The 20,357-nt window shown below is 45.9% G+C and overlaps 1 protein-coding gene across 3 annotated transcripts; it reads left to right on the forward strand.

The window, feature by feature from the left end:
* Positions 1 to 33: 33 nt before the first annotated feature.
* On the forward strand, positions 34 to 19,711 carry LOC141133819 (phospholipid scramblase 3-like). 3 transcript variants are annotated; one of them, XM_073623378.1, is made up of 8 exons: positions 213 to 1,054; positions 1,129 to 1,193; positions 4,858 to 4,911; positions 7,094 to 7,121; positions 7,625 to 7,809; positions 9,117 to 9,278; positions 11,570 to 11,731; positions 19,018 to 19,711. In XM_073623378.1, exons 3-8 carry the CDS (start codon positions 4,864 to 4,866, stop codon positions 19,075 to 19,077), a joined length of 645 nt encoding a protein of 214 aa, XP_073479479.1. In that variant the 5' UTR covers positions 213 to 1,054; positions 1,129 to 1,193; positions 4,858 to 4,863; the 3' UTR covers positions 19,078 to 19,711. The 3 variants fall into 3 exon arrangements, with proteins under 3 accessions (XP_073479478.1, XP_073479479.1, XP_073479480.1); XM_073623379.1 differs by having other exon boundaries at positions 890 to 948; XM_073623377.1 differs by lacking the exons at positions 9,117 to 9,278; positions 11,570 to 11,731; positions 19,018 to 19,711 and having other exon boundaries at positions 34 to 948; positions 7,625 to 7,783.
* Positions 19,712 to 20,357: the final 646 nt, after the last annotated feature.

Genomic DNA, 20,357 nt, shown 5'->3' on the forward strand with positions numbered 1-20,357 from the left:
TGTAGTAATGTAATTAGTTAAAATGTTACTTTGCAACAATAGGGAGGAGAATAGTTGTATGTTACGTCACTATCATTCTTCCTTCTATTTCATAAACTTGGCTCCACCTCGGGGGAAAAAGAAGAGACTCCACTTGTATAGTACATCAGACCACAGAGGAGAGACACCAGAGAGCGGAGGAGACTCCACCAGGAGACATCAGACCACAGAGGAGAGACACCAGAGAGGAAGAGACTCCACCAGGAGACATCAGACCACAGAGGAGAGACACCAGAGAGCGGAGGAGACTCCACCAGGAGACATCAGACCACAGAGGAGAGACACCAGAGAGCGGAGGAGACTCCACCAGGAGACATCAGACCACAGAGGAGAGACACCAGAGAGCGGAGGAGACTCCACCAGGAGACATCAGACCACAGAGGAGAGACAGCAGAGAGCGGAGAAGACTCCACCAGGAGACATCAGACCACAGAGGAGAGACACCAGAGAGCGGAGGAGACTCCACCAGGAGACATCAGACCACAGAGGAGAGAGAGCAGAGAGCGGAGGAGACTCCACCAGGGGACATCAGACCACAGAGGAGAGACACCAGAGAGTGGAGGAGACTCCACCAGGAGACATCAGACCACAGAGGAGAGACAGCAGAGAGCGGAGGAGACTCCACCAGGAGACATCAGACCACAGAGGAGAGACAGCAGAGAGCGGAGGAGACTCCACCAGGAGACATCAGACCACAGAGGAGAGACACCAGAGAGCGGAGGAGACTCCACCAGGAGACATCAGATCACTGAGGAGAGACAGCAGAGAGCGGAGGAGACTCCACCAGAAGACATCAGACCACAGAGGGGAGACAGCAGAGAGCGGAGGAGACTCCACCAGGAGACATCAGACCACAGAGGAGAGACAGCAGAGAGCGGAGGAGACTCCACCAGGAGACATCAGACCACAGAGGAGAGACACCAGAGAGCGGAGGAGACTCCACCAGGAGACATCAGATCACTGAGGAGAGACAGCAGAGAGCGGAGGAGACTCCACCAGGAGACATCAGACCACAGAGGAGAGACACCAGAGAGCGGAGGAGACTCCACCAGGAGACATCAGACCACAGAGGGGAGACAGCAGAGAGTGGAGGAGACTCCACCAGGAGACATCAGACCACAGAGGAGAGACAGCAGAGGGGAGAGGTCACCTCGGTAATATTATTATTATTATTATTTTATCAGTTTATTATTACTTTACCTTATCATGCAGATTCCTCTTCTTCTACTTTTTAATTATTATTATTATTATGTGTATACTGTGTTGGACTTGTCACCCGTCTCTAATGCCCCATACACACGGTCGGACTTTGTTCGGACATTCCGACAACAAAATCCTAGGATTTTTTCCGACGGATGTTGGCTCAAGCTTGTCTTGCATACACACGGTCACACAAAGTTGTCGGAAAATACGATCGTTCTAAACGCGGTGACGTAAAACACGTACGTCGGGACTATAAACGGGGCAGTGGCCAATAGCTTTCATCTCTTTATTTATTCTGAGCATGCGTGGCACTTTGTCCGTCGGATTTGTGTACACACGATCAGAATTTCCGACAACGGATTTTGTTGTCGGAAAATTTTATCTCCTGCTCTCAAACTTTGTGTGTCGGAAAATCCGATGGAAAATGTCCGATGGAGCCCACACACGGTCGGAATTTCCGACAACACGCTCCGATCGGACATTTTCCATCGGAAAATCCGACCGTGTGTACGGGGCATAAGACTGTAATAAATAATATGGCACACTTTCTGGAAAAGATCCAAGGTTGCACATTACTTGCTTGAAGATTGCATTCTACATCCTTTTCCGAATCCTATATTTCTCCACACTTATCAGTTGGTCGGTGACACAGACTGATGCTGCAAATTATAGAGACCATCTACCCCCACACATTGCACAACAAGACATTGCAAGGATGGGAAACAACGATTTGTTCTAACGACACCTTGCTACAAAGTGATTCCAGCCACATAAACCTGATATTATTATATAGAGAAATAATACAAAAAATCCTGATGAAAATCATAGAGAACTAGTTCAGCTCTTTGGGTGTGTCTGGTACGTTCAAAGCGTGAAGAAGTTAACCCCTTCAATATCGGGCACTGTCGCCCCCTTTGTTCCCAGGCCAATTTTCAGCTTTCAGTGCTGTCACCCTTTGAATGACAATTCCACGGACATGTAATACTGTACACATATTACATTTTTATAACTTTTTCACACAACTAGAGCTTTCCTTTGGTGGTATTTGATCACCGCTGGGATTTTTATTTTTTGCTAAGTAAATGAAAAAATTCAAAAAAATTTTGAAAAAAAGTGTGTTTATTTCTGTTATAAAATTCGGCAAATAAATATTCGTTCTTCAAAAATGAAGGCCAAAATGTATTATTCTACATTTCTTTGGTGAAAAATAACCCAAATCAGTGTATGGAAGGAGGGAACTGATGCGCAGAACCAAAGTGAGCTGAAACAATTATAAATAAAGAGATCAAAGAAGCCGCCAAACATAAAAAAGTGTTCCCACACAGAAAAAATCAATATGATTATGAAAAATTATAATCAGTGTATATTATTTAGTCTGTAGGAAAGTTATGACAAACTATGGGATATATATCTGAAAACTGATCAATCCTTATGTACTGAGGGCCGATCTCATTTCTTGAGGCCCGAACAAGCCAGGACAGTACAAATACCCCCAAATCACCCCAATGTGCAGGGTGTATTTAGTAAGAAGTATGGCAAGGTGTAATTTTTTGTCACAATAGTTCGAAAAATTGTAACGAAACGTCCCACACTCTGCTTGAGTGCTTTTGTCATATACCGCTTTCTCTCAGTCTGAATATAGATATCAGATATTCCAAACCGCTGACAACCAATAACTAGGCAGTACTCATTTGGTTGCTCAACATAAACTGTTTATTGAAACACAGGTACACAAAGGTAACACTCGGGACAATCTCCTGCTCTGAATGCAAAGGGAGGGGGGGTGTAGACCGTCCAATCAGCAGGGAGAGCTGTTGGAGGAATTGCCCCCTCCCCTCACACAGCTAATCTACATACACATCCCATAATACCCAAGGCAGACAGACACAATAGAACAATGGAATACAGCCACACCCCGAACGACCCAACACAGAGCACACCATAGTTTGAGACAATATACAATATATATATATATATATATATATATATATATATATATATATATATATATATATATATATCATATTTATCGGCGTATAACACACACTTTTTTCACCTTAAAATCAGGGGAAAATTGTGGGTGCGTGTTATACACCGATCCACCCTTCCACTTCCTAGTGGTTCCTGGGATCTCCCATCCCTCCCAGGAGGGAGGGGCCACAATATCCCCCGTCTGATCAATGATTATAAATATTGTTACTTTGTGTCTCTCTATCTCCCGTCTGATCAATGTTTATAAACAATGTTACTTTGTATCTCTCTATCTCCTGTCTGATCAATGTTTTTAAACAATGTTACTTTGTATCTCTCTATCTCCTGTCTGATCAATGTTTATAAACAATGTTACTTTGTGTCTCTCTTTCTCCCATCTAATCAATGTTTATAAACAATGTTACTTTGTGTCTCTCTATCTCCTGTATAATCAATGTTTATAAACAATGTTACTTTGTATCACTCCCTCACATCTGATTATTATTAATACTATTATTATGATACAGGATTTAGATGCTAGTGCCAACAGTATGCACATGAAGGCAGGAGGAATCGGAGGGCCCATAATGTTTATAAACAATGTTACTTTGTATCTATTCATCTCCCATCTGATCAATGTTTATAAAGAATGTTACTTTGAGGACAGGAAATAATAATTACCACATACAACAGATTTGTAAAGCAGATCAGCAAAGGGATTTGTATTACTGAAGATAATAAATCCAGTATTGAAGTCTAAGACAATATTGTACAGCGGGATCAATACCAATGTGGATGATTTATTGGTCATGAAGAGGACAATTAAAGTGCTGGGAGGTCAGCTGAGGCTAGAAAGCCCAAACATGGAAGAGGAATATGATGACACTGAACAGTCCATTGCCTTGCAGAACAAAAAAAAAAGATAAACACGAGACTGTCAGAGGCAAACCAGAGAATCAGATTGTAATGAAAAAAAAAACGGATAGAGGACCCTCTGTGGGTTCTGCAGATTAGAGAGGGTGGGAGACCATAAACTGTCCGAGTCTAACCACACACACACCAGATCTTCACCAGAGCACCTTGCAACTAGGAGATTACTGGTGGGTGTGCCAGGATGTGGCCCTCAGTCACAGTTGGCAGCTGGACAGGAACAAAACCAGAAGGCAGTACACAAGTCAACAGGAGGTACCAGGAACCCACCAAGCGGAAGGTGAGGGCGGGCCATGGACAAACATAGTCAGATACAAGCTGCAGTCTGTAACAGGCACACAGATCCAGCAAACAAAGATCACCAGACACATCATGCTTTTTTTTTTTTTTTTTACCTAAGTAGATATCAGTGAGGCCCCATTAACCCTTTCACTGCTGGAGCCTTTTTTTTTTTTTCCATTTTGTCGCACAAACATCAAAATTCACATTTTTGGTTTTAACATTACTTAACCCCCCTCCTCCCGAAACATGAAATATTTTCTGAAAGCAGAAGGCCAGTAGAAGAAATTAAATCCAATATTGCCCATAGGTGGCGCTTCTAAAAATCTTTACAGCTCACCAGTTTAGGGTTAAAGGGGGACTTCAGGGCAAACCCCCCCCAACCCCACCCCTCCCCCCCCCCATAAAACTATTGATCTTTACTATATGTTGCAGGGTATCATGGACGGATTTCCTGTTGCTCCACCTGGACTGGAATATCTTCTGCAGGTGCGATATGTAAAGAGTACATGGAGGGCAGCTTACACCCCCAGACACTGATTTTAAGGCAACAGCTGGTCTGCATAAGAAATATTTGTGGAACTCCAGCCAAACCTGGATGTGGTGGGATAAGGTCGGAGCCTCTGTCAGGCAGGCTTTTTTTATTGGCTGTGATTCTATTAGATTTATCACTCGGGGGTCATATTTTAACCTATAAAGCCCAATTGAATCCTAATTCTCCCACTTCTATGTCCCACTTCCTATCCCCTTGCCTCATATACCTATCTCCTCACCCCAGACTCTCCATCCATCACATTAGCACCCATCTAGTCAACCCTGACACCCATCCATCACCCCAGGCTCCTATCCCATCGCCTAGGCACTCATCTACTCATCACTGACACCCATTTATTCCTCTAGACTCCCATTCCATCACATCACCCCAGGCACCTATCCCATCACCTCAGGCACCTATCTACTCAACCCTGACACCCATCCATCACCCCAGACTCCCATCACAATAGGCACATATCTACCCAACCCAGACACCCATCCATCACCCTAGGCACTCATGTACATAACCCTGACACTCATGCATTACCCCAGAATCCAATCCCATCACCCTAGGAACTCCTTTACTCAACCCCGACACCCATCACATCACCCCAAGCTTCAATACCATCATCCTAGGCATTCATCTACTCATCCACGACATCCATTCATCACCCAAGACTCCCATCACATCACCCTAGGCACCCATCTACCCAACCCTGACATCCATCCATCATCCCAGACTCCCACCCCATCAACCTAGGATCTTATCAACTCATCCCTGACATCCATGCTTCAACCCAGACTCCAATCCTATCACCCTAGGCACCCATCTACTTAACCCAGATGCCCATCCATCACCCCAAACATCTGTTCCATCACACTAGGCACCCATCTACTCAACCTTGACACCCATGCATCACCCCAGACTCTCATTCCATCCCTGTAGGCACTTATTCACTAAACCCTGACACCCATACATCACTCCAGACTCCCATCAAATCACCTTAGGAACGCATCTTCTCAACCCTGACACCAATCCATCACCCTTGGCAATCATCTACTCATCCCTGACACCCATCCATCACCCCAGGCTCCTATCCCATCACCCTAGGTACCCATCTACTCAACCCTGACACTCATCCATCACCCCAGACTCCCATCCAATCACCCTGGGCCCTCAATTACTGAACCCTGACACCCATCGCATCACCCCAGACTCTCATCCCATCACCCTTGGCACCCATTCATCACCCCAGGCTCCTATCCCATCACCCTAGGCACCCATCTAGTCAACCCTGACACCCATCACATCACCCCAGATTCCAATTCTATCGCTCTAGGCACCCATCTACTCAACCCTGACACCCATGCCTCACCCCAGACTCTCATTCCATCCCTGTAGGCACTTATTCACTAAACCCTGACACCCATACATCACTCCAGACTCCCATCACATCACCTTAGGAACCCATCTTCTCAACCCTGACACCAATCCATCACTCCAAACTCCCATTCCATCACCCTTGGCAATCATCTACTCTTCCCTGACACCCATCCATCACCCCAGACTCCCATCAACGTAGGCACATATCTACTCAACCCAGACACCCATCTATCACCCCAGGCTCCTATCCCATCACCCTAAGTACCCATCTACTCAACCCTGACACTCATCCATCACCCTAGACTCCCATCCAATCACCCTGGGCCCTCATTTACTGAACCCTGACACCCATCACATCACCCCAGACTCTCATCCCATCACCCTTGGCACCCATCCATCACCCCAGGCTCCTATCCCATCACCCTAGGCACCCATCTACTCAACCCTGACACCCATCACATCACCCCAGATTCCCATCCTATCATTCTAGGCACTCATCTACTCAACCTTGACACCCATCCACCACCCCAGACTTTCATCCCATCACCCTCAGCACTTATCTACTCATCCCTGACACCCATCCCTCATCCCAAACTCCCATCTCATCACTCTAGGCACCCATCTACTCAACCCTGACTCCTGACCCATCCATCACCCACACATATTTTAGACAAGGTGGCATTGATGGACATGGGAGTGTTGGTTAAGGTAACTAGGAATATGCTTTTGACTCCTCTTTGTTCTGTTTAACAGGTCGATGGACTCTTCATAAAAGAGACAAGTAAGTTCTATTATTCTTTAATTTGTAAAACTTGAACATTCTTTCCATTCCCCAGATTTTCATTTGTGTTCCAACAATTACCAAGATCATCTACAAGTGTAGCCAGCTTTTCCTTCTTATGTTCAATGAAATGATCAGTTTAGCTGAGAACTTTTCCTGCTGCTCCTATTGGCAGAGCTGTTTACATCTCCAGATATAACCCATTAACACTTTTGTTTTACCTAGAATACAATTGTGTTTTTGTACATTGCTTTATGTATTATGGTCAGAGCTATAATTTTCTCATTTTAAATATTTCACAATACATTTTATATTGATTGCTTTCATACCCAGCCAGCAGGTGGAGCTGTAGTGTCCATTTCTTACTTAGGTAGTACATCTTACTATTGGGAGAAGCTAAGGACATAACGTTTGCTTGAATCTGTGTTTCTTTAGATATTTGGATTATAGAAATGGTAGATGAGAAACATTTTGTCTATTTTCCTATAATTCTGTCATTTCAGGGAACAGTATATTCCAGAACTATAATACGTATGATTTGTTTGGCACCGATGGCCAACTTGTGTACCAAGCCACTGAGCAGCGGGAGTGTTGTGGTCCTCGGATGGATTGCAGGGTTGCCAACACCCAAGGATATAATGTCCTCAACCTTCTTGTGCCTTTGGAGTGCTGTGCATGTGATGCCAAGGTATAAAAGACTGCTTAACCGTAGATAAGGGACTTGTGACAACCCCTTTAGTAGCATACATTGTATGTCATATGTCTAGGTCAGTTTCTTACATGCTACAACCCTCTAATAAGATACAAAACATGCACCTCTAGGATTAGTTGCAGATCCCTACTTCAACTGGACTAGGGATGTGATAATGAGGCCCTTGTCCCCAAGATCATGGGGACAAGATGCCTTGTCACAGGTCTTTGCTGCCCCTCCTTCCTGGCAAGGTATCCTCTCAATGTTAAGAGCATGTTGCCTGGAATGGTACCAGAGGAAGGGGGTGCACAATCACTATCCCCCTTTCCTGGCCTAGATAAGGGACTTATGGATTTTTAGAGGATCCCACAAGTTTGTATTTTTTGTATGTGTGTGTAGGGTCCAAATTAAAAATCTATGCCAGAACCCTATGTAGGATAATAGCCTGGTATGGATTTTGAGGACCTTCACCATTTTTTTCTCCCTGCAGGGCATGTTGCCTGGTATGTTTCACAAGGGGGGGAGCATGATTGCCCCCCCCCCCCCTCCCCTGGCCATTGAGGCTGTATGCCTTGATAGGGGTATGGATTTTGATTCAAGGCATTGCCTTCTAGGACTAGTGAGATACAAGACATGCTGCTCTAGGACTGATGACATTTAGGACACGATCCTCTACAGCTAATCTCCGGGGACTTGGGAAATACACAATATTTACTTCTTAGACTGGTAAGATTCAAGGCATGATCTTCTACAACTGCTGGTATCTAGGTATGGTCTTCTAGGACTAGTTAGATACAATGTATGGTTAGATAGTTAAATGATCTTAAACAACTGTTGAGATAAGACTTGAAACACTAAACACTAGGCCTTGAAGCTAAAAGCCTTGGTCTTCTAAGACTGGTTATATATAAAGCACAAAGTTAAAAAAAACAGTTATATCAAATCCATGGAACTCAAAGATGGTAAGAAAGAACGTATGCATTTCTAGTACTGGTGAAGTACAAAATAACGGCCTCTAGGACTGTTGTGGAAGAACATATGGCCCTCTAAGACTGGTGAGAACAAATGCACAGCTTTGTGGACTATATGGATATATGGGATATAAAACACGGTCATTTAGGTGGAGCTGGTTACAAGATTTTGTTCACTAAAGCTGTTTTATATATGTTGCTTTTCTTTAGGACTGGCAATTAATGACAAGTAATAGGTCCAGATAAACCTGCTGGACTGTCCAAGTACAGTTCTGGTCTGGATATGATGAACAAACTCATTAGAAAACTTCTCGTGACAATGTATTATTATAGTTGCAGGTCTCCAGTTCCTCCGGGGAGATCCTCGGCTACATAATGCAAGAGTGGACAATTTTTACCTTAAGTTTCGACATCTTGGATCCATCGGGACTTGTTTGTTTTAATGTGAAAGGTCCAGGATGGGGGGAAGGCTTTATGTCTGACCTCCATTATAAGGTCAGTCTATCAACAAGAGCCAAATTCTTTACTCTTTAGAAATAATACTTCTAGAAAATGTCATCAGGTTGCCTCTGCTGTGTGGCTGAGGCGGGGATATCTTCCATGCTTCCTGTCTGCTATGGGCTTTTATTGTTTTGTTATCGATGGAAAGGAAGAAAAACGTCTTCACATCTTAAATGCCTTTTTGTTTTTTGCATTCTTATTTTTTTAAATTTGTAGCCTCAGCTGAAAAGTCAAGAACAAGCCAGTTGTTTCTGAAATGTTATAGCGCAAGGTGGCAATAGTTGCAGTAAGTGAGCATGAGTGGTTCTGCTAGAGTTCTCTCTGCTGTGTTAGGAGAGCAATCTGTATACTCATGTAGTCTATGCATTGCAGCCTGCATTTCATGAACGGGCTCTATTATAAATGGGCTTCTAAGTCCTGTAACCTTCAGTGGATGTCTCCACCCAACCTTGCTGTCAGTGCCTTAGCATTTAACTCAAGTCCCTGACATGTCCCATCACCCACTTTTGCTTCTTGTTACCTGTTACATAGTTACATAATTAGTAAGGTTGAATAAAGCGACCAGTCCATCCAGTTCAACCTGAGTGAGCACCCACAATTGTCCCCATTCCCACACACTGCGTCCCATCAAGATGCCCATCCACTATATTATCATTTTTTAATATATTTAGGGTACCCATGTAGTGCCATCAATCTACGAAGCGCTCCACACATACCCACACCTGTCCCCACCCCCAAGGGGGTCCACAATCCAAGGTCCCCAATTCACACCCATATACCAGGGCCAGGGCCAATTTTGGACAGAATCCAATTAACCTAACAGCATGTCTTTGGAGTGTGGGAGGAAACCGGAGTACCCGGAGGAAACCCACGCAGGCACAGGGAGAACATGCAAACTCCAGGCAGGTAGTGTCGTGGTTGGGATTCGAACCAGTGACCCTTTTTACTGCTAGGCGAGAGTGCTACCCACTACACCGCTGTTCTGCCCATCCATGTTACCCCATCTACTGTGTTCCATAGTGTTTTAGTTCCTCCTTTGGCCATGGTTCTTTGTTTGGCAGAATCATTGTATTTATAATATATGGTCAGTTGTACATGGAAGGCCTCCAAATGATTGAAGTTCACGTGTCTCCAGTTGAGGGTTCTGTTGATACTATATCATACAAAGACATTGTAGACAATTGTTCTCTTCGAGCCTTGTGGAACAGTTTGGTGAAGACCCTATTCTGTTCCACCTTGACTGTGCCCCTGCGTACAAAGCCAGCTTTTTTGTAAAGACATATTTTGATGAGTTTGTTGTGGAGGAACACGAGTGTCTTGCACAGAGCCCGTTCATCTTCCCTACTTAACAGCTTTGGGGAGAATTGGAACATCAATGGTGAGCAAGGTCTTCTCATCCAACATTATGACCTAATTGCACCAATGGGCATACATTCCCACAGACAGCCTCCAAAATCTTATGGAAGGTCTTCCTAGAAAAGTAGAGGATGTTATAGCAACAATAGGGGGGGTCAGCTTCATATACATGGTGATAGGTTTGGAATGTGATATCCAACAAGCTCATATAGGTGTGATGGTCAGCGGTACACAAGCATTTTGCTAGATAGTATAGCTATACTGAATAGTCACATTGCACTTTGGAGTCTTCTGTGTGGCTCACAACTGGGGTCACCTCTGAATCTGCAGGAAACCAATATTTAGTATTCTCTGTAATGATGTCCACTGAAGCTTATCAGTACATAACTGCACAATTAATTCATCCGCTAAAGACATTCTTTTACACGGGGTACACATAAATGGCAAAGTCAGGAAAATGTTAGGAAATCCAAAAATTTGAGTTGCAATCAGAACAGGAATTGAGGGGAAATCTTCCAAAATGAAACCTTTTGACATAGATTTAATCCATCAGCTTGAACCTTCTTCTTCACCCTACAATGTATTTGGTGGCCTCTGAAGGGAAGTAGAAGGAAGTATGGAGTTCTATGAAGGAGGAAGAAGTCTGACTCATGAAGACTCCTCAGAGATATTTTAGAGAAGAGAGACTAATACCAAATTGGGGGAGGGGCTCTATTAAACTAAACATGTCTCCCCAAAATGGAATAATTATGAGGTATGGGAGTCATGTAAGGGAAGTTTCACACGTTTTCCAGTATAGAAAGATTCAGTAATATTTAAAGAATTTACTGGGAACAGGAACTGTAATATTTAAGCCTTTACAATGAAAGTGTAATGTCCTCTCCTCTTATGATTGGTGGTCATAATGATCCCCTCTCTTCTCTCTCCAGATTTTCTCTGCTGATAGAATTACAGAAATAGGAGTCATCACACGTGTATTGCGGGGGTTCAGGAAGGAGGTGTTCAGCTATAAAGACAACTATACCATCAATTTCCCAATAGACCTCCATGTCTCCCTGAAAGCCATGATAATGGCCTCCGCCCTATTCATTGTGAGTCTGAGCCTGGGATCACTGCAATGTGTGTGAGGATGGAAAAAACACTGCAATGTGGGAGATTATTCTGTAGTGAATCCTTGTCCCATTTTCATGTCCTCTGTACACTTCCTGTGTAATCTGTCCCGTGTCCTCTGTACACTTCCTGTGTAATCTGTTCTATGCGCTCTGTACACTTCCTGTGTTATCTGTCCTGTGTCCTCTGTACACTTCCTGTGTTATCTGTCCTGTGTCCTCTGTACATATCCTGTGTTATCTGTCCTGTGTCCTCTATACACTTCCTCTGTTATCTGTCCTGTGTCCTCTGTACATGCCCTGTGTTATCTGTCCCGTGTCCTCTGTACACTTCCTGTGTTATCTCCTGTCACGTGTCCTCTGTACACTTCCTGTGTTATCTCCTGTCATATGTCCTCTGTACACTTCCTGTGTTATCTGTACCGTATCCTCTGTACACTTCCTGTGTTATCTGTTCTATGCCCTCTGTACATTTCCTGTGTTATCTATCCCATGTTTTGTGAACACTTCCTGTGCTATGTGTCCCGTGTCCTCTATATGCTTGCTGTGTTATCTGTTCAGTGTCCTCTGTACACTTCCTGTGTGTCTTGTGTCCTCTGTACACTTCCTGTGTTATCTGTTCAGTGTCCTCTGTACACTTCCTGTGTTATCTGTCTTGTGTCCTCTGTACACTTTCTGTGTTATCTGTTCTGTTTTCTAAGTACACTTCCTGTGTTATCTGTCCTGTGTCCTCTGTACACTTCCTGTGTTATCTGTCCCGTATCCTCTGTACACTTCCTGTGTTATCTGTCTTGTGTCCTTTGTGCACTTCCTGTGTTATCTGTCCCATGCCCCCTGTACACATCCTGTGTTATGTGTTTTGTGTCCTCTGTACACTTCTTGTGTTATCTGTCTTGTGTCCTCTGTACGCTTCCTGTGTTATCTGTCTTGTGTCCTCTGTACACCATACCTCCCAACCATCCCGGATTCCACGGGACTGTCCTACGATTTAAGGTAAGTCCCGGGGTCCTGCGGATCTGGGCTGAAGTCCCGGAGCCAGTGGCTCTGTGCCCAGATGTGCCTCCCCAATTTAAAAGAAAGGGAGCAGTCTGGAATGCAGGGGACAGGGACAGACTGAGCCACTGCAGCGGTGGCTCCAGCTCCATCTCCACTTGTCCTGACTCACTGGACAGGTGGAGGCCTGGCGTCTAGCAACCAGTGACGTCACGGCTGCCACTCCCTCACTGCCCAGCATCGAAAGCCGAGGAGGATTTAACTTTCTCCTCCAAGCCTAGTGGAGTCAAAGCAGCTGCCCTTTGAGTTGAATCCCCCTGTCAGGGTCCCGCTGGTCCGGTGACAGCGGTGGGTGCAGGGTAGCAAAGCTATATGATATATCTTGCGCGGCGCAGCGGCATCTTCAAACGGCGGGTAGCCCCAGTGAGCAGCATGAGCCTCAGCCTCAGAGGCTGGCTAGAACCAACAGGGAGTGGGAGAAGACCTCACTGGTCATCACCCTAACCTGAGCAGCAGTGGGCACAGCATCCCCAGCACCTCCCAGAGCCTGCACTGACTCCTCCAATGTCCGCTCACAGCTATCAATTTCATCAGTAAGAAGAAAGGCTGACCAAGGGCCCAGAGGACAAGGATAGGTGGGAAATAGGTGCATCACACCTACCCACAGACAGGGGGCACAGCAGGGACTGCAGGCAGGGCTAGGGGGTCTCACCCACCTTCTCTCTCTCTCCCACCTCCTCTCTCTCACCCCCTCTCTCTCTCTCTCTCACCCACCCCCTCTCTCTCACCCCCTCTCTCTCTCACCCAACCCCTCTCTCTATCACCCACCCCCTCTCTCTCACCCCCTCTCTCTCACCCCCACTCTCTCTCTCACCCACCCCCTCTCTCTCTCTCATCCACCCCCCTCTCTCTCTCATCCACCCCCCCTCTCTCTCACCCACCCCCTCTCTCTCTCACCCACCCCCTCTCTCTCTCAATCCCCCTCCCTCTCTCTCACCCACCTCCTGTCTCTTAGGTGGTAGCGTACCCTAGGTGGTAGCATGTCCTAGGTGGTAGTGCGCCTCTGGTGCAGCCTGTGTCTGTGTGAGTACAGCCAAGGGGGCGGAGCTCGGTGGAGATCATGGGAGCATTGGGAGAGGTGCGGTGGCTGCTAGCTGACCTCCCGGCCCGGTGGGATCACCAAGGAGCTGCTGGATGGCGATGGTGGGGACTCCTAAACAATACTGCCTGCCTGCTGTTGAGGAGAGCCCTGATTAGATAAACTATGAAGCCATAAAGAAGTAGGGAGTAGGATGGAACCTTCGATCTACATCGAGCTGTTCGAGTGGGGAGGGGGAGTGTGAGTAGTGCAGGATTCAGGTAGGTCAGTGTCGGGGTCAGGACAGGACAGTGTAGTGGTCAGGTGGGTCAGTGTAGTGGTCAGGTGGGTCAGTGTAGTGGTCAGGTAGGTCAGTGTAGGGGTCAGGATAAGACAGTGTAGTGGTCAGGTAGGTCAGTGTAGTGGTCAGGTAGGTCAGTGTAGGGGTCAGGATAAGACAGTGTAGTGGTCAGGTAGGTCAGTGTAGGGGTCAGGATAGGACAGTGTAGTGGTCAGGTAGGTCAGTGTAGGGGTCAGGATAAGACAGTGCAGTGCTCAGGTGGGTCAGTGTAGGGGTCAGGATATGACGGTGTATGTGTCAGGTAGATCAGGGTAGTGGTCAAGTAGGTTGGTGTAATAGTCAGGTAGGTCAGTGTAATGGTCAGGTAGGTCACATGTGTTACATGGGCATGGCAAAAGGGCGGAGTCATGGGTGGAGCCAAATGGGGGGTGGCAAAATGGGGTTTAGCCTATTGTATCAAAAATATTTGCCCCAGCCCTGAGTCAGTGTAAGGGTCAGTGGAGTGCATTCTATTCTTGAAAAAAAATAAAATTATATATATATATATTAGTTGGTGAGAGAGCTGAGGGGGCAGTAGTAAGAGAGGAGGAGGGAGTTGGTGAGAGAGCTGAGGGGGGCATTGCTGAGAAAGCTGGGGGAGCATTGGTTAGAGCTGGGGGCATTACTAAGAGAGGAGAGGGGCATTGGTGAGAGCGCTGGGGGGACATTTATGAGAGGTGAGAGAGAGAGAGCTGGGTTTTGTTTAACTACCCCCTTAAGCCCCTCCTATCATTAAGACTTTGGCCACACCCATATTTTGCCGTTACGCATGCCGTAGCTCACTTACTCCCTCATTCTGAAGTTCAAAAGTTGGGAGGTATGTGTACACTTCTTGTGTTTTCTAACCTGTGTCCTCTGTATACTTCCTGTGTTATCTGTCCTGTGTCCTCTGTACACTTCCTGTATTATCTGTCCTGTGTCCTCTGTATACTTCCTGTGTTATCTGTCCCATGTCCTCTGTACACTTCCTGTGTTATCTGTCCCATGTCCTCTGTACACTTCCTGTGTTATCTGTCCTGTGTCCTCTGTACACTTCCTGTGTTATCTGTCCTCTGTACACTTCCTGTGTTATCTGTCCTGTATCCTCTGTACACTTCCTGTGTTATCTGTCTCGTGTCCTCTGTACACTTCCTGTGTTGTCTGTCCTGTGTCCTCTGTACACTTCCTGTGTTATCTGTCTCGTGTCCTCTGTACACTTCCTGTGTTATCTGTCTCATGTCCTCTGTACACTTCCTGTGTTGTCTGTCCTGTGTCATCTGTACACTTCCTGTGTTATCTGTCCTGTGTCCTCTGTACACTTCCTGTGTTATCTGTCCGGTGTCCTCTGTACACTTCCTGTGTTATCTGTCCTGTGTCCTCTGTACACTTCTTGTGTTGTCTGTCCTGTGTCCTCTGTACACTTCCTGTGTTATCTGTCCTGTGTCCTCTGTATACTTCATGTGTTATCTGTCCTGTGTCCTTTGTACACTTCCTGTGTTATCTGTCCTGTGTCCTCTGTACACTTCCTGTGTTATCTGTCCCGTGTCCTCTGTACACTTCCTGTGTTATCTGTCCCGTGTCCTCTGTACACTTCCTGTGTTATCTGTCCTGTGTCCTCTGTACACTTCCTGTGTTATCTGTCCCGTGTCCTCTGTACACTTCCTGTGTTATCTGTCCTGTGTCCTCTGTACACTTCTGATGTTATCTGTCCTGTGTCCTCTGTACACTTCCTGTGTTATCTGTCCCGTGTCCTCTGTACACTTCCTGTGTTATCTGTCCTGTGTCCTCTGTACACTTCTGATGTTATCTGTCCTGTGTCCTCTGTACTCTTCCTGTGTTATCTGTCCCGTGTCGTCTTTACACTTCCGGTGTTATCTGTCCCGTGTCCTCTGTACACTTCCTGTGTTATCTGTCCTGTGTCCTCTGTACACTTCTGATGTTATCTGTCCTGTGTCCTCTGTACACTTCCTGTGTTATCTGTCCCGTGTCCTCTGTACACTTCCTGTGTTATCTGTCCTGTGTCCTCTGTACACTTCTGATGTTATCTGTCCTGTGTCCTCTGTACACTTCCTGTGTTATCTGTCCCGTGTCGTCTTTACACTTCCGGTGTTATCTGTCCTGTGTCCTCTGTACACTTCCTGTGTTATCTGTCCTCTGTACACTTCCGGTGTTATCTGTCCTGTATCCTCTGTACACTTCCTGTGTTATCTGTCTCGTGTCCTCTGTACACTTCCTGTGTTGTCTGTCCTGTGTCCTCTGTACACTTCTTGTGTTGTCTGTCCTGTGTCCTCTGTACACTTCCTGTGTTATCTGTCTCATGTCCTCTGTACACTTCCTGTGTTATCTGTCTCGTGTCCTCTGTACACTTCCTGTGTTGTCTATCCAGTGTCCTCTGTACACTTCCTGTGTTATCTGTCCTGTGTCCTCTGTACACTTCCTGTGTTGTCTGTCCTGTGTCCTCTGTACACTTCCTGTGTTATCTGTCCCGTGTCCTCTGTACACTTCCTGTGTTGTCTGTCCTGTGTCCTCTGTACACTTCCTGTGTTATCTGTCTCGTGTCCTCTGTACACTTCCTGTGTTATCTGTCCTGTGTCCTCTGTACCCTTCCTGTGTTATCTGTCCTGTGTCCTCTGTACACTTCCTGTGTTATCTGTCCCGTGTCCTCTGTACACTTCCTGTGTTATCTGTCCTGTGTCCTCTGTACACTTCCTGTGTTATCTGTCCTGTGTCCTCTGTACACTTCCTGTGTTATCTGTCCCGTGTCCTCTGTACACTTCCTGTGTTATCTGTCCTGTGTCCTCTGTACACTTCTGATGTTATCTGTCCTGTGTCCTCTGTACACTTCCTGTGTTATCTGTCCCGTGTCCTCTGTACACTTCCTGTGTTATCTGTCCTGTGTCCTCTGTACACTTCTGATGTTATTGTCCTGTGTCCTCTGTACTCTTCCTGTGTTATCTGTCCCGTGTCGTCTTTACACTTCCGGTGTTATCTGTCCCGTGTCCTCTGTACACTTCCTGTGTTATCTGTCCTGTGTCCTCTGTACACTTCTGATGTTATCTGTCCTGTGTCCTCTGTACACTTCCTGTGTTATCTGTCCCGTGTCCTCTGTACACTTCCGGTGTTATCTGTCCCGTGTCCTCTGTACACCTCCTGTGTTATCTGTCCCGTGTCCTCTGTACACTTCCTGTGTTATCTGTCCTGTGTCCTCTGTACACTTTTGATGTTATCTGTCCTGTGTCCTCTGTACACTTCTTGTGTTATCTGTCCCATGTCCTCTGTACACTTCCTGTGTTATCTGTCCTGTGTCCTCTGTACACTTCCTGTGTTATCTGTCCCGTGTCCTCTGTACACTTCCTGTGTTATCTGTCCTGTGTCCTCTGTACACTTCTGATGTTATCTGTCCTGTGTCCTCTGTACACTTCCTGTGTTATCTGTCCCGTGTCCTCTGTACACTTCCAGTGTTATCTGTCCTGTGTCCTCTGTACACTTCTGATGTTATCTGTCCTGTGTCCTCTGTACACTTCCTGTGTTATCTGTCCCGTGTCGTCTTTACACTTCCGGTGTTATCTGTCCTGTGTCCTCTGTACACTTCCTGTGTTATCTGTCCTCTGTACACTTCCGGTGTTATCTGTCCTGTATCCTCTGTACACTTCCTGTGTTGTCTGTCCTGTGTCCTCTGTACACTTCCTGTGTTGTCTGTCCTGTGTCCTCTGTACACTTCCTGTGTTATCTGTCTCGTGTCCTCTGTACACTTCCTGTGTTATCTGTCTCGTGTCCTCTGTACACTTCCTGTGTTGTCTGTCCGGTGTCCTCTGTACACTTCCTGTGTTATCTGTCCTGTGTCCTCTGTACACTTCCTGTGTTATCTGTCCTGTGTCCTCTGTACACTTCCTGTGTTATCTGTCTCGTGTCCTCTGTACACTTCCTGTGTTATCTGTCCCGTGTCCTCTGTACACTTCCTGTGTTATCTGTCCCGTGTCCTCTGTACACTTCCTGTGTTATCTGTCCCGTGTCCTTTGTACACTTCCTGTGTTATCTGTCCTGTGTCCTCTGTACACTTCCTGTGTTATCTGTCCCGTGTCCTCTGTACACTTCCTGTGTTATCTGTCCTGTGTCCTCTGTACACTTCCTGTGTTATCTGTCCTGTGTCCTCTGTACACTTCCTGTGTTATCTGTCCCGTGTCCTCTGTACACTTCCTGTGTTATCTGTCCTGTGTCCTCTGTACACTTCTGATGTTATCTGTCCTGTGTCCTCTGTACACTTCCGGTGTTATCTGTCCCGTGTCCTCTGTACACTTCCTGTGTTATCTGTCCTGTGTCCTCTGTACACTTCTGATGTTATCTGTCCTGTGTCCTCTGTACACTTCCTGTGTTATCTGTCCCGTGTCCTCTGTACACTTCCTGTGTTATCTGTCCTGTGTCCTCTGTACACTTCTGATGTTATCTGTCCTGTGTCCTCTGTACACTTCCTGTGTTATCTGTCCCGTGTCCTCTGTACACTTCCGGTGTTATCTGTCCCGTGTCCTCTGTACACCTCCTGTGTTATCTTAGACGGTTGTCGTCAGAACAGGTTTCCCCATTTAGGGATTTCCTCTCTTTTCCTATTCTGGTGACAACTCAAAATGTGGGATTTTCTCATCACTTTACCAGAATAAATTGAGCGGATGAATCTCAGCAATCTCAGGGGACACGGTCAGCAATTAAATCCTGACAGGGGGTCCCACCCTTTCCTGTTCCACCAAAAACAAAAAAACACAGTTTTACCTTTAGATACCATTTAAGATTTTCATTACTTGATTTGATTGTAGCTTTTTAGATTTTCATTGGAAGTCATTGGGCATTTATTTGGGGTGACCGAAACTCCTCTGTTTCTTTCAGGACCTTCTGATTGAAGAGCACAGGCGCCGAGAACAGTACCGAGCCTTGAGACGACGCTGATTGGAGGATATCCCAGCGAATGCGCAGACATACGTGTTCTGTGCATGACGTACAGAGAATGAACGGAATGTATGAAGGTCCTCTGGTTTTAACTTTCCTAACAATCCAAGAAACCTACAAGGGTCAATTTTATTATATATGATTTATATATACACTGTGTGTGTGTATATGATATATATCACACGAAAAATGACTCCCAGAGTTCTGTGTTTTAGCTAAAGAGTACAATTGCCTGCTTTGAGACTTGGTCTGTCTGATTGAAACTTCCTGTCATGTGATAAGGGTGGAGGCAGTGCCCTGACAAGGGCGGAGTCACTGCCATGATAAGGGCGGAGTCACTGCTGTAATGAAAATATATGTTGTGTAAATAAGAGGAGTTTCCTTCAGCACAGCTGAGAAGGGAGGAAGGTTTACAGGTTAAAAGAAGACCAGAAAGCCACATTCTGGCTGAAAATAAAGCCAAAATATTCTTCTACAATGTTTCACATTGATCTGTTAGATGAAGGGTATACACTGTATGTATATGTGGATACAATTGTTTTTTTTTTTTTGGTTCTGATCAGAATAAATAAATACAATGTGTCCAATTACTGCTCCACATAATAAAAAGAAAAGCTTGTTATTTAGACCAAAACATGTAGTCCCGATTGGGAGGGGACAGTCCCGATTAGGAGGGGACAGCCCCGATTAGGAGGGGACAGTCCCGATTGGGAGGGAACAGTCTAGATTTGGTCCTCTGTCCTGCAGTGTGTATGCATTCCTGGGACCCGGACACAACAAGGGGTGGAGGGGGGGCGCTAGATCAGAAATAACACTGGGTGGGAGGATAGGAGCATCAACTAAGGGTCTGTCTGGGGGGTGACATATAGAAATTGGTGCCACCTCTGTATTGGTCAGTGAAGCCACCCATCATATTAAAGAACCAATAGGGAGGACTGGGAAGTTGGTAGGAGGAGGGTATAGGAAAAGTCAGGATGTAGATGAAGCTGTCTGTCTGGATCTATAACACATCCACTGAAGGAGGTCTCTGGGTATTTCATTGTATACTCAGATGGGACTGCCCAGGTTTGTGACAGGTTCACTTTAATAGAAAAGGCCATTTTCAGTATCTTTCACGGACCCCTCCCCTTCTGTGCACCCATCCTCCACAGTCCCCTTCCCTTCTGTGCACCCATCCTCCAAAGTCCCCTCCCCTTCTGTGTACCCATCTTCCATAGTCCCCTCCCCTTCTGTGTACCCATCTTCCAAAGTCCCCTCCCCTTCTGTGTACCCATCTTCCA

This window comes from Aquarana catesbeiana, linkage group LG03 (assembly GCF_042186555.1).
Source record: "Aquarana catesbeiana isolate 2022-GZ linkage group LG03, ASM4218655v1, whole genome shotgun sequence".
NCBI lineage: Eukaryota > Metazoa > Chordata > Amphibia > Anura > Ranidae > Aquarana > Aquarana catesbeiana.

What these genes read in the sequence shown, in the direction of transcription:
- LOC141133819 (XM_073623377.1), top strand. Translation starts at nt 59, where the DNA reads ATGTTACGTCACTATCATTCTTCCTTCTATTTCATAAACTTGGCTCCA. An exon ending in CCAGGAGACATCAGACCACA is followed by an intron (nt 949 to 1,128) that starts GAGGAGAGACAC and finishes CAGCAGAGAGTG; the next exon opens with GAGGAGACTCCACCAGGAGA. An exon ending in ACTCTTCATAAAAGAGACAA is followed by an intron (nt 7,122 to 7,624) that starts GTAAGTTCTATT and finishes CTGTCATTTCAG; the next exon opens with GGAACAGTATATTCCAGAAC.